General features: G+C 41.2%; 1 protein-coding gene across 2 annotated transcripts in view; it reads left to right on the top strand.

The window, feature by feature from the left end:
- ERC1 (ELKS/RAB6-interacting/CAST family member 1) overlaps positions 1–18,744 on the top strand; it is a gene marked incomplete at its 3' end in the record, with an annotated part of 279,280 nt that extends 260,536 nt beyond the window's left edge. For both annotated transcript variants that reach the window (XM_084278306.1, XM_084278305.1), the window contains 2 exons: positions 5,536–5,724; positions 18,607–18,744. In XM_084278306.1, coding sequence (XP_084134432.1) covers positions 5,536–5,724; positions 18,607–18,744 — 327 coding nt within the window. The remainder of the gene's footprint in view (positions 1–5,535; positions 5,725–18,606) is intronic.
- Between the last annotated feature and the right edge of the window lie 257 nt (positions 18,745–19,001).

The raw sequence follows: 19,001 nt of genomic DNA, 5'->3' as shown, positions 1-19,001 counted from the left end.
AAATATTTTTTAGCTGCTCACTCATTTTCAGTGCTTTAGGAATCCTACCAACCCGCTGCAATTCTTTGCTTCACCTTCATTATGGGGAAAAGATTTTATTTAAATAGAGGGAACTAATGACAAAACTACTTTCTCTGTTTTGTGTTTTCTCTGCTCTTTTTTTCTGGTCTGGATTTTTCCCAAGGTGGAGAGGGTGAACTCTGGAAATCATTAATCCATGGGATTTGTTCATGGTGTATAAAAATTTCAAAAATAATTTGCTATATAAAAATGATTTCCTAATTGACTCTGTCAGAAACGAACTGAGTAAGGCAACTCTGTCAAAATAGCCAGAATCTCTTTCAGCTCCTCACACATGTTGTTCTGGTTTGTTTTATGAGGAGAAAATGGTGAAGGTTAGGTATAAATCCTTCTTTCTTTTTTTTTCTTCTTTTTTTTTCTTTTTCCTATTTAAAACAAATTAATGAAAACTGAGCCCGTCCCTGCACTTTTGTCTTGTGGTCTTCTGAAGAAACCAAGTATCTCTGTGCAGCACTGAACTGAGCTGAACTGAACTGAGGTCAGGCAGTGTCTTTTTGAGCACTTTCTTCTGTTTCCATTTAAAATAATGAAGGGAAGACATCAGTGATAAATTGTTCTGAATTTGGGAAAGCTTTGCACTTTCTGAGCCAAACTCATGCCTCATAAAACTCCATTGCATTCAATGGTTACAAGATGATTGTAGTTGAACCCTTGCGATTGTTGCCAAACACACACAAATGGTCTGAGCGAGAAGGCGTAATTCAATTTGCCATGCAAATACTTCCAGACCCTGTGATTTGGTATCTTAGTTTATTTCCATATCTCCTGATAGATATTTTGCTACGTAGAAGATATTTTGCTGCATAGGCAAAATTTTCTCATCTGACAATATCTATAATGAAACACAGATATAGGGAGGCATCAGAGGACCCACTATGGTCCATTCCATCTTTTGTTAGCGGTGGCAGGTCCTCCTTGGAATCATTTTGTTTTAGTGGAGATATATGTTTACCCAGACTTTGAGCCCATCTTCTCCTGTGTAATTGTAATTTGGGAAGGAGGTTTTATTGGGTAGCACATGCATCTGCATGTAACAAAGTTTGAAAATGATTTCCCACGCTCACATGAAAAATGTGATTGTTAGAAGATTAAGATCCACCTCCATTTAACTTGTTTTCAACACATATTTGTTATGTCCAGTCTGCAGTTTTGAAGGGGTTCTTTAGTGGTGTTGTGAGGTTTTGGTTGTTTAGGTTCTTTTTTTCATAATTCCTTCTTTTTTGTGTGCCTTTACAGGATCTACATGGAACACCCAAAGTCTCTAGACCAGGTTATCAAGCTAGAGCATTTCTCAAATTAGTTAATTCCTTGGAATCTTTCAGATTCCTTCCATCTACACTTCTTTCTACTCTTTTGATACAAGAACAGTGACATTTTGACCTCACGTTATTTACTTTGACCCCTAGATTTCTTGTCAATTCTATTTTATTTTCTTCTTGGTGCAGCTGTTCTTCCAGAATATTTTTTTCAAATATCTAAAGATTTCTGGGTAAGTTGAGAAAAATCTACAGAGTTACTTAACCGCGTAATGAAGACCACTTACCTGCATTACTCTGCCTTTTAGCATTCTGTGGCAAATATACCTGTGCAGCATATGTATAAGCAGGGTAGCCAAGCTAATAGGGGAGTATGACAGCAGCCATGGCAGTTCCAAGTGTATGAATGGCACTTTGTATTGGCATTGCTGCATCAAGAAGGAATCATAGGCATGTATCTATAATAAAAAGGTTACTGCTGTTGATCCATGATCAACATGCCTGTTGGTGCGTGATTCTGATGAGTAAGGCAAGTTGTGTAAGTAGATAACTTTTGCATGATCAACTGACGTAGCTGGAAAACCAGAGAAGCTTTTATGAGTGCATATAAGACTTTCTTCAAAATGGGAGCTGCAGATTCATTACTAAGTAGAGATTTAGAAGATATTCTCTGAAATTAGCTAAGTTAATTACTTGGGTCCACAAAAGAAAAGCGGTTGCTTCTTTCAGAGAAGAAGGGAATGTTAGCAGGGAGAAAGGTGACTGGATCATTAGCCCTTCTGCTTGGAGAACACATAATTTAAATCTGGTGGTTGTGGTGAGTGAGTCCCATTGCACGTTGATTAAAACCCTACTTTACTCCGCAGACACCTATGGACAGTCAGTATCAAGTTTGTCTCAGTTCGACACTTACGCCACCCACTCACTGGTTTTCCTTTTCACATAACCACCTACATGTTCTTGTGTATTTACATTAGACACTGCTCAGGCCAGTTGTTAGACACCACACTCTCTGTATGGGAACTTTGTTCATCTTTCATGGTAAAAGTCACCAAACATTTAGGTAGGTCTCTCCAACCACATTCAGTTACAAGTACTTTTTCTTATCTATGGATCATACATATACATATTTAAATACAGACTCCTACAAAACACTTTTAACTACAGTTACTCCTACTTCAGCTGACCATTGTACAGCAACTGCAGGACTACTACTGAAGAAGCAGTGTTAATTTCATTCTAAAGCATGTTTTTGCCCCAATGACTCAAAAAACTACAATTAGATTCAGATTTTTTCATGCTCAAAGATAAAAAACAATCTGCAAAATCTCAAAAAAAACCCTGAACATGTTGCTTCCAAGTTGAATTTGTTCTGGAATATGTTCCCAAATGTCTTTATCAGTTGGTAGAGCTGTTTTGAGTTTGTATCAGAGTTTTGTCAGGCATTTCATGTTTCTACTTCAGCATCGTAGTGCTTGCCTTTTTTAGTGAAACATGTTGTCAAATTTAGCTGGCCATTAACAATATTCTGAACTTAAAGGTACATTAAGCAGACTTCATTCCATGCATTGATGAGGATGACCTAAACCTATCAGGGCAATTAATGAAGATTGTCTGCTTCAGAAGATATTCTGGGGTTTCATCTGTTCACCCATTGCTTTCCTAGAAAGCTCTGCAGCTCTGGGCTGATCATGAGAACACGATGTGGTTTATGAATCCAGCACTGGCTTGTCTTTCCACTTAGCAAATGCTCTTACACCCTCTTGAGATAAGGCAGTGGCAGGTCTGCTGTGTGGGAAGCACAGTGCCTCTTGCTAAGTGGGTAGTTCAAATTAGATATGGCAGGAACGCAGATATAAGGGCATTTCCGAACTGACTGGCAGCGTCTAATGGATCCCAAGTGAGAGGAATGATTGCTCTGCGAACAGCTTTGGGAGGGCTGCTAGCTAAGAACTTTCACACGCCTCATTTGGCCTGTTTCCAGTTGGAGGTAAGGGGGGAAGGGTGCAGGAGGAATGTGCTTCAGAAGGAGACTTGTCGCCAAGGAATCAAATTCAACTGTTGTATGAAAATCTTCTGTCGGTATTTGCTGGATTGCTCTGCTTTCTCTTTATTGGAGCTGGTTTCTTCTCACAAAGAGCAGCTGGGAAGGTTAGCAAGTTGGATTCTTTTCAGACTGAAATCTGCACATCTGATGGATATTCAGTAGACTGCAGTATCTGAAAAATAATACAAGGCAGCTATGACAATGATTGAACAGCCGGTTAGTAGGGCATTGATTTAATTTTCACATTTTTATAAGTCAGGTTTTTTAAGAGGTGATATTGAATCACTCTACCTTGTGTGGACAAATCAAATAGTAAGAAAGGTAGGAAAGGCATTAGTTAAGTGAGAAGCAACAGTTTTTTCACTTGCACAGGCATAACAGATCATAATCTAGGTAACCCAAATTATAAGAAATTGGGGTAAATAGTATAAATTCAGCAGACAACCAAAGCTTGTGGATATAATTTGCCAAATTCAGTTGTGCTTGGTGCTGGAAGTGAAATGTGACTTTGTTGATGCTACTAACATATCCCTTCCTATTGCCCTGTATACAGGAGAGCAGAATATCCTGCCCTGCTGCAGTGTGCAGTCTTGATACATCAAATCATACTTTTATGTGCATATATATCTGTAAACAGATGTTGCCCCAAGGCTACACGTGGCAGTGGGGGGTTTAAGAAAGCCTGTGAGCTCACTGTCTCTGCAGGTTTCTCATCTGTCTCCTCTACCGTGGCTGCCATGTCGCTGTGGCTGTTCATAGCTGCTCCCACCTTGATGTTCTGGCGTAGGCTGCTGAGCGCAGCTACGCTTCACAGGCCAAGGAGCCTGACATTCGTTAGCTGCTTAGATCCTCTCACTCTACAGAAATTAATCCGTGTAGAGCAGTGTTAGAAGCAAAATAAGTGAGCCCTGACAGCCTTATTAAAAGGGGTCGAAGCCAGCATCTTTGTTGAAAGTACTGCCAGCACCCTGTTCCTGTTGACTCAGAGATTATCTCACTCCTTATTCATTAGCAGGGTCAGAGGTGCCCTATTGAAAAGATATCCCCAGCCCACTAACAAACAGCAGGTGCAGCCCCTGCCTGGGAATGTGACAAGTTACCAGCATCGTGGCAAGGCTTTCCAGCTCTCCTAGCTGGTGCACATCAGTGCCTGTAGCTTCAACACTTCGTTTTAGAGAGTGGAGGTACAGAGCCTGTTTCTTCCTTGCTTTTTTCATCAGCTGCAAGCCTCAGAGTGTTGTATTACTGCAGTTTTGAATATATGTCCACAAACACCTAGAACAACAGAAAGCTGTATTCCTGTGGGAAGGCATAGTGAGGGGTTCCCACTATTTATTTATGCTCTTCAGCTCTATATTTTTATAAAACAGATGAAAAGTGGCTCTTCAAATACTTTTTGATGGGAACTGGATGATTTCAGCTTTGATTGCAATGAGGAACAAGGTTTAGATTCAGATTAGGTGAAGTACAGCAAAATCAAATAGTACTTATTAAAGGTCTTTGATTTTAGTTTTCTAGTCCATTGTATAGAATCTTGTTTGCATAATAAATTAAAGTCGCCTCCTTTCCAAAACTGTAGAAAACTGTACCTTAACTTTCTGTTTAAAATGTGTCTCTGTCCAGTTTCTACAGCAGAAATGTGTTTATCTTAGAAACCAATGTCTTGGCATTATTTGAAACTCATCTCTTTAGAACATGGTTATATACTTCAGTTACAGGTTACAGTAAAATGTTTGTTGGCAAAACAAGTTAAAATCTACATTGTCGTTGCCTTAGTTGTGGACAGGCACCTTTTATCAGAAAAATTAATTTCCCTTAAGGCAAGAAGTTGAAATGGCTGACAGAGGCACTGCTGGATGATCAGTAGAGTTAATGCATTCAATTTAATATTGTTTCATTTTCACCTATATCCTCATTATTTCCTATATTAATCAGACAGCTATCATCCCCACATCCCTAGTGTCCTTGTTTTCTTTCCGCTTTAACAGGATGGTTGCTGGGTTATGGGATAAGAGTACTCAGCAGGGAGGGAGGGTGTTCGGGTTTCTTCCAGTCTGGAGCTGAACAAGGTTGATCTCAGAGGCTGATCTTTGCTGTTATCTTGGCTTGGGTCTCCAACTGTTCCTCACTGTCTCTGTTCTCTTATTTCAGATAATTCAGCCCCTCCTAGAACTTGATCAGAATCGCAGCAAATTGAAGTTGTACATTGGACATCTGACAGCCCTCTGCCATGACCGTGACCCCCTGATTCTGCGTGGACTCACCCCACCTGCTTCCTACCACCTAGATGATGACCGGGCAGCTTGGGAGAAAGAGCTGCAGAAGATGACCCAGGAGCAGGTGAGTTTGTGGTCTGAAGCTCTGAGCAAGGGCCTGAACTGTTGATGTAGGTCTTCCTGATGTGCCACATCAAAATGTGGCCCACTCACCTGCTCCCTATGGGAAGACACTAGAGCAGCCTTCCATTACCTAAGGGGGCCTACAAGAGAGACGGAGAGGGACTGTTCACAGTGGCATGTAATGATAGGACAAGGAGAGGGAAGATTTAGATTAAACAGTAGGAAAAAATTCTTCACTGTGAGGGTGGTGAGGCACTGGCACAGGTTGCCCAAAGAAGCTGTGGATGCTCCCTCCCTGGAAGTGTTCAAGGCCAGGTTGGATGGGGCTTTTGGGCTTTGGAGGGTGTCCCTGCCTATGGCAGGGGGGTTGAAGCTAGATGATCTTGGAGTTTCCTTCCAACCCAAACCATTCCATGATTCTATGAAAACTGGTAGCAAATATCCACATGCCTGGAATTGGAGGACCATGACTGCAGCAATGATAAATTCCTAGTGAACCCTGGACTTGTGGGCGATCTTCTGCTCCACCTGGATCCATATGAGTCCATGGGCCCCGATGGAATTCATCCCAGGGTACTCAGGGAGCTGGCTGATATCATTGTGAGACTTCTCTCAATTATTTTTCATCGGTCTTGGGAATCTGGAGAGGTCCCAGTTGACAGGAAGCTGGCAAACATTGTCCCAGTTTTCAAGGATGGTAAGAAAGAAGACCCTGGTACAGGCTTTTCAGTCTCACCTCAGTGCCTGGTAAAAATATGGAGAAAAACATACTGGGATTGGTCACAGCCAACACAGGTCCAGGAGGGGAAGGTCTTATCTATGCAATCTGATTATCTGATTGCCTTTTACAAGAAGGTCACCCAACTGGCTGACCAAGGGAAACCAGTTGATTTTTTTTTTCAGATTTCAATAATGCTTTTGATACTGTCTCTCAGTTCCCAGCTGTATGCTGGACGTTTTGGCCAGCAAGACAGAGTCCTAACACGTTGGGTGGGCAATTGGCTGAAGGGTCAGTCCCAGAGGATGATAGTAGATGGGGTTACATCTGGCTGGTGGCCAGTCACTAATGGGGTTCCCCAGGGTTCCATTTTAGGACCAGTTCTTTTTAATGTTTTCGTAAATGACCTGGACACAGGACTAGAGGGTGTCTTAAGTAAATTTGTAGATGACACCAAATTGGGAGGAGCTGTTGACTCCATTGATGGTGGAGAAACCTTACAGAGAGACCCGGACAGATTAGACAGCTGGGCATTCACCGACAGCGTGAAGTTTAACAAGGGCAAGTGCCTGATCCAGCACCTGGGAAGGGACAACCCTGGCTGCACATACAGGCTGGGGGATCAGACGCTGGAGACCAGCCATGCTGAGAGGGATTTGGAGGTCTTGGTCGACAGCAGATTAAACACAGGCCAGCAATGTGCCCAGGCAGCCAGGAGGGCCAACTGCATCCTGGGGTGCATCAAGCACACTGTCACCAGCTGGTCCAGGGAGGGGATTGCCCCACTCTACACTGCGCTAGTGTGGCCTCACCTTAAGCACTGTGTGCAGTTTTGGGTGCCACAGTACAAGAGGGACATGAAACTATTGGAGAGTGTCCAGAGGAGGGAAACGAGAATGGTGAAAGGTCTGGAGAAAAAGTCTTACAAGGAGAGGTTGAAGTCCCTTTGTTTGTTTAGGCTGGAGAAAAGGAGATTATGGGGGGACCTCATCATGGTCTGTGGCTTCCTGATGAGGGAGAGTGAAGGGGCAGGCACTGATCTCCTCTCTTTGGTGACCAGTGATAGAACCTGAGGGAATGGTATGAAGCTGCAACAGGGGAGGTTTAGGTTGGATACTAGGAAGAGGCTCTTTACTGGGAGGGTGGTCAGGCACTGGAACACGCTCGCCAGGGAAGTGGTCACAGCACGGAGCTTCACTGAGTTCAAGAACTGTCTGGACAATGCTCTCAGTCACATGCTCTGACTTGGCTGGCCCTGTGTGGAGCCAGGAGTTGGACTTTATGATCCTTTACAACTCAGGATATTCTATGACTTTATGATTGTATGATCCACTACTCTTCAGATGACAGGAGCCAATAATTTTTTTAATCATATCCATTTAATATTTAGTATGGAATTTCTTCTGTTCTTTTATCTGTACTTGAGGCCATTCATCTACACGCTTATGGGAAACCAAACTGCAAGATACCACTTTTGCCATGCTTTACCTGTTAACAAAGTTTAGCTGTTCTTTTGTAACTTAATGTAGTCATTACATTAACCATTTAAATTGGCATATTTTTGAGTCGCTTTACATAAATTAAGACAACATCCTTACCTTCTGTTACCTTCTGTTCTGCCAGTGTTTTTTTCTGCTTACCATCTCACCTGGATACCTATACCAAATTTGGACCCAGTGTGCTAAATGCAGTACACCCATGCTTGTGCACACACAGAGTGATTTCAGAAATCCAACTGTGTATCTCCAGGAGTTTTGGAATGCAGAACTGAAACAGTTTAATAGCAGCTTGTCTGATGAAGTCTCTACAGGGACACTATATATCTATAATTCAGCTACTGAAATAATCTTTCTCTCAGCTCTGGTAATGTCTTGTCTTCCTTAATCCGTTCACTGGCAGTTTTTATCTCTTGTTTACATACGATAATTCATCACTCTCCACAACCCTTTTTTTCTCATTCCTTCCTATAATTCTTTTAAATTTTTACTCTTATATTACAAACGGTGCCTTTTTTCTTTTTTTTTCTTTTTTTTTTAATTATTTAAGCTATTATAAGGAACCTGTGCCAGAAATAAATGCAACTGGCTTTTAATTTTTGACCCTTACTTTGGGTTATAGGGAAGATTCATTCACTAAATTATTCACTTTGATACCCTACAGAGAAGTCTATCCAGTATGCACACAAGCTAGTGTAAGGCCTATATAGTTAAAAGTGGTTCTCTGGGTCAGTGGGCACTATCCTGAGCCTAACCTGAACACTTCAGCTCTGGTTTTCTTCTTTTGTGATGTTTAAGCTCAATTCCTTGCACTTTCAACTCAAGCCTGAATTTTGATCCAGAAATTTGAGAGAGAGCACTTCAGCAACCAAATTACAGGAAGCAAACAGAAGCATGCCTAACAGCTCAGAAAGAAGAGCAGACCTTTTGGCATAAATATGCCTGTAACAGGTCCTAGATGCTACATCACAGTTGATCTCTGTCTTTATACTTGTCTTCATACATTTATTTACTGTGTGCCCCACTCAATACCTACATTTGCCTCTATAGGCCTGACAATTCCTCTTCCCTATAGAGCCCACTAGCTCCTACACACCCAGGTACACGTTTTATTTACCTCTTGGCTTCTGTAATTGTTGGTACAGGATTAAGGTTTTCAGTATAATGCGTGCCATCCTCATACACTGAAGAGGAAGGGCTCCTATGTCACAGATCAAAACATTCAGCATACAATTCTGAGCTGCCTTGTCTGTCAGATAGGGGTGAAGCATCAGATGACAAAACCTGTAGCACCTATGGGAAGCATCTCAGAAAACAGAAGTAAAGGCTGGATGTCGGCAAATTTTTTATATCCCTGAAACAGATAACCTGGTCTGTTACAGCTGTGATGATCTTTGAATATAATCAGGATCTGTGGGGACAGGTGATATCTTCAATTTGATCAAGAGAATGTAGGTAAAGCAAATAGAGAAGGTGTTCTTTGGCAAGTTCTTCTGAACAGACAGACAGCCCAAAACAGCATCTGCTCTCTCCAGTTCAAGGTACTGGTCTAGCAAAAGACACTTCTCAAACGAACTTTGCTAGTCCATTAGCAACATTAATGGCTTACACAGAAAAAAAAATAAAAGATTTAAGTCAAAATTGTGAGAAAAAGAATTATCTAAGTTGTCCTGGAGAAGAGAAAAAAATATTTTTCTATCCTCTTCCATTATTGTCTTAATTATGCATTGCTATTGCCACAGTTGGTTGAAGTAACTACTCCATTTGTGACTCCCACGAGTAACTAACATCTGCTAAAGTCAAATGTAGCAGTCTCTTCTGCTTTCCCATACTCACTTAGACTGTATTTAACAAGCTTCAGTTGAAAAATACAAACTAATGATGTATTTCAATTTACAAAGCACATTTTTCATTTAAGTCACGGAGCTTTTCTGTTTCTAACTGCAGAATTTCCTTTGTGTTTAAAGTATTCCCATGGTGGGTGGGAATCAGTTCTCCAGATTCACAGAAACCCATCACAGAATACCCATTTTGCATCTTTGGAATTTTAATGAGTTTTGTAAATGACTTCAAATCCAGTGCATTAAATTCACTCCTGTCCCTTCTAATATGATCTTCTGTAGATAATGCTTCACAAGCCTCAGTGGGAAAAAATTAATCCTCTTGAATGTTAAGAAGTGCTAACATGATTAGGGAGGACACACTTAACTGAACACCAATAATATTTAAGAATGGTGCGAATGTATCCACTTCTCACCAATGAGATTACTTAGTTTGTTTTGGGGTTGTTTTGTAGTTTGTGGATTGGGTTTTTTTTCCTAAACAGTTGAGAATTCATTTTCATACTGCTGCTTTCAAAGCTGTGAATTCCCATTGCAGCAACTATCATTGGCGAAAGTTGGTCCTGCAGCATTTTGTCATAGCATATACCCTGTAGGTCTCTCATACCTGCTGGGGAGGCTCAGGTACAAATAGCTGGAGTTTTCTGGGGCTTCTTCTGGCAGGTAAAACTAGTGTATGAATTAGATGTAAGCTTTTCACTCACCCAGCACATCCACAGTGACGCAGGGAAATTAACATAACAAGTCATTGTCAGAAAAACATCTGCCAGCATCAGCCCTGTGGTTCTAAGGGGAATTTGTTGCCGCCTAAGTAATTTTGTGGACTCTCATAGTTTGATTGATAATTGGTACCTCTAGTGTATAATAGTTTCCTTATGCTACTATTAAGTTAAACTATTCCTTAGTGACTTCAATTGATTTTAATCAAAGTATAGAGCCAAGATATTGTATTATTCTTTTTTGGCATTTTATTGAAGACATTTTGTAAAGCTGATTTACCATAGTAAAACTGTGGTCCATTTGTAATGAAGGCTGAAAAGCCAGTATATGGTATCTCAAAACCTTATCTAAACTAGTATAGGAGATTAAGTTGTAGAGAATAAAGAATCTACAGTGCTTGGAACCATGTCATTAGCTTATTAATGTGGTGGAAAAAATTCCTTTGAGTCAATTCTGACCCGATGTTCCCAAAGAATTTAACCAGCATTTTTTCTGGAACTGTCCTCCTTCAACCCATTCATGTCCTGTTCAACTTGTCTACTTAAAAGATTGAAGTTACCATAAGGAGGAAGGAAGAATGTTCCAAGTCTCAACACTGAGAAATAAAAATTTCATTCATTTGCTATAAATAATTGCATTATCCTAGCAATTTCTATTAAATACAATATTTTCTTTCACTTTGTCCCAAGCATATCATTATGTTAATATTCTTGGGCTTTGTAGAACTACAGCTACGTTTCACATTTCAGATGGTTGCTGTTAAGTGAGGGATTTTATTCCTCTATGAAAGGAAATGACATTAAGAACATAATCATATGGTCCACAGTTTTATCTATGGTTCAGTTGTTGGTTTTCTTTTCTCTTTATGAAAGGAAAGAATGGAGTAGAAAGGGAACTTGCTGAAAATCATCATATAAGTATGTTGCTAGTGGCATGCTGTGCTGTGGTTGGAAGGCAGCAGTGCACAAAAGTAAAAAGAGACAACCAAGTGCAGCAACCAGGTATTAGTAGTAGCCAATGGTGTTTGTTCCATTCATAGCTTAAGCAGTATCATCATTGTTTCTTATCACTTAAATCCAGCTCTAAAATGTGCAGTCTCATATTATGGAAAACTTCTCATTTTCATTAGGTCCTACAGTCATTCTGAAAAAATGTTTCTTCCATCAGAAGAGGACCTATCCAATGAAGATCATTTTCTTAACCCTAGGAGTAGGAGGCATTTTCTCCCTGCCATCAGTGGTTCTTTCCATCCATGTCTGACACATCCTGGCTTCCTCCAGGCAGCTGGGGGTCCTGCCTATTTCTCCTGGCCCCCAGGCACCATTCTTTTCCTGCACAATCAACCTGGTCCTCTTTCCCAGGAGGTATTTCTGGCAGTATGAACATCAGGCCTGTAGGACCTGGGTAGATGCATTTCCATGAATGGTCTCTCTCAGAGGACACCTACGGTGGGAGCTTGTCTCACCCCATTACTATAGCATGATGTTACTCCTATGACTGCTTTGGCTGTGAGCTACAGAGAGATGCACTTTAAAAACATCTTTATGGTTGTAGAAGAGCCTTTGCAGTCAAGAAAGGTTGTCTTCCCTCTCCCTGTGTATCAGCTTCAGCCGAAGAGCAAACGTCTAGGGATTCCTACTTATCAATCCTCTCTCAAGAAATCAGGAATTACTTTTCTGTTCAGCTGCTCAAACCAGAGGCAGGAAAAAGGTGATAATGTCACTTCACTGTATCAGTCACAACCTGCTGTAGCAGCTAAATAGTCATGGCTTGGTTCCAAGGAGCATAATTTATGTTGCACATAATTCCCATTTCACTCTCAGAAAAGTTAATGTTAAGCTTTTTGTTCAGACACCAGACTGTGTGTATGTAGCTTTCAAATTCTATTTTAAAATTGCATATATGCTTGCTGCATTTTGGAAGTGTTAAAGATACATTTTGATTTGATATACAAACAACATTGCAAGCGGGATAAACTTTACTCTAAATTACAAGCAGCTATTTTATAAACATCCTGTGTACTTGTTCAGATGCCACTTGTGTTCTTGCTTCTGTATCATCTATGAGAAATTGCTCAACTTAGTTTCTGTAAAGAAATTACTCTGCCATGTTTTGCATTTAGTCACTCTAAATTACCCAGTTACTTCAGAGTTTACCCTGTCTTTCTTCTCTGACTGCTCTCCCATTAGCTTGTTATCCTCCCCACCTGATTTATGTCATTTATTTTTAATTTGTATCTTAGTGGGAATGCAAAATGTATTTTAAAGTTAAACAGCCCACTTCTGGTCTCTGTTAGGAATTCGAAGTAATAATTGCAACAATTTATATCCTTTGTGTGCAAATGTATTTCCTGAGTTTAGTTGAGAACACAATGGATATAGAAACTCTACAATTTTTACATTTTCTAGTATTTTAAATGTTTATATTAAATTAATGTTTTGAGTGAGGATGAGAACTTGGGGTCGGTGTCATAGTTCCTAAATGCTGGTCAAAGTCACAAGCATTATCCATAATGCCATAACATTATCCATTTTTATTTGTGCATGGCATTGCTAATTTTAATTGGAATATATACTATCAATCAGTAACATTTCATCTCTTTTCAGGTTAAAAGTAGTTAAAGGGAAAAGCGTTGCTTTTAGGGCAGGGTGAAATGTTTCGTGTGCATATGCGGTGGGTCTCGTATTTACTGTGGTCTCATTTCAAGCAGTTCCTAGAAGCAGTTGGTGTACCAACCTGAGCTATTGCTTTATTTTTTCAAGGGCAGCTCACCTCTCCATATGTTTTACTATTAGATGATAAATTCTGTTACTCTTCCTTGCTTTGGGCACTGTAGTTCTTGTGGAAGCTTTTTGTAACAAGTCCCAGAATGAGCTACTGGTAAGGATTCTGCTTGGCTGTGTCGTGGTTGCTGAGGTGGCTGCTGTGGGCATCCTTCCTGGGTAAAAGGAACCACAGGCAGGAGCAGCTGGGTCCACTGTTGGCCTGTCAGGCTCACTGGATGGTATGGACCAAAATATTCTGTGGAAATTTCTTTCTTCAAGTATCTGTCAGAAATTTCAGAGCTAACAGGATTCTTCATGACTTCATAATAATCAAAATTAATTTGTTGTTAAAGAGAGACAAGTAACATGGAAAGAGTAGAAAGGGCTCCAGTTTTCCCAAAACTCATCAGCTATGAGGTATTCAAGATTTGCTTTGCAGACAGGTGAATTTTCTCCATGTTTGTGATTCTTGGGTCCTTGACTACCCTTTTGTAGGTCTCTAGTCGAGAAACAAAGGGTCGTATGCAGTTGGCTCTCACTATTTCAAACAAACATATTTACATTGGTTGGTCTGGGAAGATGCAAAAGCTCTTGACCATTTGCCTGAGATACAGAGTAGTTTAACTTACTTTCAGTCAAAACAGAAGTTAAGATGAAATCAATTGAATTTCTTTTTGATGCTTATTTCTGTTACATAAACCCCCAGATGTATTTTTCAGGCTAACCATAGCCTGATCCAGAAACACCCAATTACATCTGGAGAAACATAATTCCAGATCCAGGTATTGTAGCCCTATCTGAGTCCCACAGTTAGCTTTCTTCTCGTGCTGCTCTACAAGTACCCCATTTTCTGTATTCAGTTTTACTGTCCATAGCCTGAGATGAGATACTGCTTTATTTTTGTTTGCCTTTTTCATCAGTGTTTTTGTGGAATTATTAACTGGAGGAAAATAACAGTCTGAGGAGTAAACCTTCCCCATATAAATAATTTTAAAGGATCTTTGCATGGTGTTGCCTTACTGGGATTGTGGAATGAACAAAGGCCATGAAAGTTCTGCAGAGCAGCAACACAATTCACCTAGTGCTCATGTAAAACCTGTTTCTTAACTGTGAAGTTATCTTCCCTCTGAATGTCAGTTAATCTTTACATAAATTCTGGGATGCCTTGGACCTGAGAAGCACAATGCAAGTTAAGTTCATGGTGAATAGTTTGGGATTTTTTTTTTTCACCGATGGAGTTTACCTATAAATGGAAAAGTATTCCTATCATGACTTGCTCTAAGGCCAGGAAGGAAGGCAGCAGTGATGAAAAGTGTCTGAATCTATTGCAGATTATCTGCAAGCTCACATTCCCCTGAGATGCTGAAGGTCCTTCCTGTACTTCTATCCAAAGATAAAGTGTAAATACTATGAAGCACCTCTGGGGTCCAGGCTATCCTTTTCCTTCTGAGCTGTCTATTTTTACTTACCGTCAACTAGGCAAACACAGCTGGCCTTGCCTTCTCTTTTTCCGTCGTTTCTGTGAGTGTATGAATCTCCTCATATCCTCAGCTGAAAATGCCAACAAAGAAGGACACTGCTTAACACTCCTTTATTGTCACAGAAAAATGCCATGGGGAAGGTAAGACCATTTTGGTTTGTATTCACAAGAGGAAAAGCTAGGAAACCAGAGTTAGAATAGATACGACCCTTTTAGAGAAACTCCCCTAGAATCTGGACTGCCAAACATCTAAGTGAAGTTAGGCCATGGAGAACTGGATGTTCCCCATTAAGGAGTTTGTCTGAATGAAGAGTGACCTATGCTGCTCACAGCTGTTTCTGAAGGGAATGACGTAAACGGAGATGACATACATAATGTAGAAATGCTGCAACCAGCCACATAGTCAATTAAGATGTTTTTGTTTAAGTAGAAATCACATTATTAAACCTAGATGTTCTGAAGCTAGCAAACTCAACGCAAGGCTATCATTGCTACTTTTTTCAAAGATGTTTCATCACAGACATCTGCCAGCCAGCTGTGCAGACTTTCTGTCTGTGCTAATGTGCAAAGTATTATTGTTGACCTTCAGCATTCGGAGCCGTCTCCTTTTGGGCTCTTGATGGTCAGAAAGTTACTTCTTGGATCATAGAATCATAGGGGTTGGAAGGGACCTTGAGAGATCATCGGGTCCAACCCCCCTGCCAAAGCAGCTCCCTAGCTCATATCACTCAGATAGGCGTCCAGACAGGTCTTGAATATCTCCAGAGATGGAGACTCCACCACCACCCTGGGCAGCCTGTCCCAGGGCTCTGTCGCCCTCACTGTGAAAAAGTTCTTCCACATGTTGGTGCAGAACTTCCTGTGCTCCAACTTTTCTTCATCTGATGAAGTTGGTTACTTTTGTTTGATTGTGTTTGATTTATTTTAGCTTTGAAGTGGGCTTCTTTTGTTGGGCTTACCTTGATTTTGCAAGGAGTTGTATTCCACATGCATTCACATAAATGATGACGAGCGCGGCAAGAAACTGAGACACCCCTGGCTTTGCAGTACCGCCCCAACAACAATATCCTGTGGGATTCTCCCTTGTCCACCAACCTCCTTTCAGTTGTGAAGGTTAATCTCTTTGAGGTGCTTTTATATTTGATTATTTAATTGCTTGGTCCTTTCCTGGAGCTTCACCTGGGGGATTTGGCTGAAAGGCCAGGAAGAGGGATGGTGGCTGGGCAGGTGGTGGTTGCAGGACCCTGCTTTCCCTGCTAACACTGCCCTCTCCTGGCTCTCCTCCTGCCGAGGTCCCTTGCAGGAGCCAGATAAAGATAAGAATTGCATCACTGGCTTCTTCTCCTGTTAGTGTCTCTCCCAACTTCCACCACCTCCCACCCTTGTGATGCACCATGAAGTCTTTGTGCTGGCCCAAGAAGCCAAGGCAGCCCTGCCTCAGAGCTCAACGTTCAAGGCAGTCCTGTGACTTTACCATCAGCTTGGCGGTTTTCAGGCTGCTGTACCTGGGGCTGCCTGAATTGCCGGGACTTTGCTTGGTTGAGCAACCTGAGACTCAGAGGTTGTCCCTGCAGCCCAGTCTCCTGGCTTTTAATTTTCAGCACTGCTCCTGGCTGGCTGTGCTGACTCTTTCAATCCTGCTTGCTGACTGGACCTCTCCTAGGCTTATCCAGCCAGCAAGTTTCCAACTAGTAACTCTGCCAGGCTGTTGGAACCAGGCTAGTCGCTGATCCACAGCATGCCATTCCTGAGCCATTGTGGGTTACTGCTGGATTCCCCCACCTCCCTTTCTCCCCCAAGAGCCCTTGCAGAGCCCGGAGTGCTCCCCTCCCTCTTGTTTTCCCCACTTCCCCAGCCCATGTCGCTCCGCGGAGCAGGATCAGGTTGCTTTTGCATTGTGATTCTTGGCAGGAGCCCCTCTCGGAGCCATATAGCTGTGCTGTGAGTACAGCAGCCAGTAGGAACAAAGCACATAAGAACACATTAAACTAACATTCAGCACACAAAGCCCAAGTAATTTACTGTATGCTACCCTGCCTAGTAAAGGGAATAGTGTAGCAGGCTTACCCTTTTAATTTCCTTTCTCTCACTTTTGTCTATAGAAGTCTATACCATAACTTCCTTATAAAGCATTTATATTTATTCTATAGTCATTCTTGGGCTGTTTGGGTTTATGCAGTATTTCTTGCACTAACCGTATTCTGTGCTTTGCTTGATGCCATCGCTAAACACAGGCATCCTGTTGTATCTGATTTGAAATTTAATTGTAGAAATAGAGCCTTTCCCACTGCATTGTGCTCTTCCAGTGGTAAAATCATCCCTGTTGTCCTGCTGCCCAACAGTTCTCTTTTTAAAACCTACAGCGAGCAGTGTTGCAGAAGTACAAAATACAGATCAAAGATTGTGTCTGCTGATGACCAGTTATCCCTTCAGGGATGAAAAAATCCAATTTGATATTCTTCCCATGTCATGTATTACCACTGTAGAGTTCCAATAAAAATATTAATCACTTAGCTATAAGAAATGTTACAGGACTGACAGATGATATTGGAAGGGGGGGATTTAAAAGAAGATTCAAGAAAAAAAAAACCTAGTTGCTTACAGCTGTGCAAACTGACAGAAGTCTTTGAATGCAGACACTTACAATAAACTTCAGGATCTGTCTCAGCATATGTACCTGCTAGAAATATACTTCTCTTAGATCCATGGAGATTATACTTTCTTAGAAGAAAATCATACTACTGAAAAACCAGAAGACTTTTTTGGATATCTAGTAACAAAAAAGCTATCTGCTTCACAGTTTATCCAGTCTAGCTGTCTGTGTCATCTGGTGTAGTAAGAGATGTTGCTTGTTCTGTTAGATCCTTAGACCATCATGAGCACAGTAATCCCCTAAAATGCTAGCACAAATTACAGCCTTACTTGGGATTCAGCACAGTTCACAGGCTAGCGTGGACTTTATCAATTGCTGGGCAGATAAAAACAGGTTACTGAAGGCAGATGTTTCCTGCTCTTTCATTTAGACTCTCTGGCAATGGCTGAGGCCCAGAGCTAAAAATTATGTTGACATATACTCCAGTATGTTGTGTGGTGTGGTTTGTTACACCGCTTGTTGAAAAAAAGAACCAGTTTATAGGCTGTAGACAGCGTCATTAAGATAAAGTTTTGAAGTTCTGTGTCCTTTTCTGGGACTATTACAGTAATCTAAACAGCAAATGATCCAACAGGAAATGCAGAGTTAGTAAACAAAAATCGTGTCTGTTCCGCCAGAATTGTGTGTAGTCATCTTATGAGTGAATTAGGAAACGTGGTCTCTGAAAATTATTAATTCCACAGAAAAATTGGAGTTCTGGTTAACTCTGAGTGTATAATGTATGACTATGGAACATTCCTGTTGACTTCAGGTAAGAAGTAATTCTGAACTAATGACCTTTGAAACATCCTGCTGTTCATGAATAAAAGTCAAACTATTTAAAATGATATACTAGCAAAATGCTGTATTGCTTCTGGTGTGTGGTTGCTTTTGGAAAAACGGTCTATGGAGGAAGTTTTTCTAATGTTAATCATAGCACAATTTATTCAAAAGTAGTTAAGCCCATTAGTTTTCCCACATGGACACGTCCTTAACTGGTCCTGTAGAGTGAAAAAGTGAAATAAAGAACAGGGAGAGCATCCAGTTTCTGGTGAAGGTGTCACCAGGGGAAGATGCCAATCATGGAAGTGCTCAGCATGTTACACCTCTGTTAGCTCCCTTTCTAAAAGTGGTGGTGTAGCTTAGAGCTGAGCCCACTGGGCAGTTGTCTATATTATCCAGTGAACATATTTAATAGTGGAAAATGACCATACCTCTGTGTTTCTTGCAGCTTCGTGAGGAGTTAGAAAAGGGCGAGAAGGAAAGCGCAGAGCTGCAGGAGTTTGCCAACGCCATCTTACAACAGATAGCAGATCACTGCCCTGACATCCTTGAGCAGGTCGTCAATGCACTTGAGGAGTCATCATGACCTCGGCCACTAGCCCCACCGGAGCAGCACACCAGTGGCCAAGCCCAGTCACTCCAAGGAGCCACGAGAGTGGAGAGGAATGTGAAAGACAGAAAATGGAACCGAAGCTTCTGGTGCACCTTTTACAAAGAAAACAAAAGCAAAAAAACCCTCTGAACACTATATGCTTGCTGGGTTCTTCCGGTCTATGATTAATCAGTCATACTTGCATTTATCTTCTCACTGCCTTTCTACTTCAGAATCTGATTCCCCATTGA

This window comes from Gallinula chloropus (genome assembly GCF_964237585.1).
Source record: "Gallinula chloropus genome assembly, chromosome: 1".
Taxonomy (NCBI): domain Eukaryota; kingdom Metazoa; phylum Chordata; class Aves; order Gruiformes; family Rallidae; genus Gallinula; species Gallinula chloropus.
The sequence above is the reverse complement of the archived record's forward strand: the minus strand, read 5'-3'. Positions and strand labels throughout refer to the sequence as shown.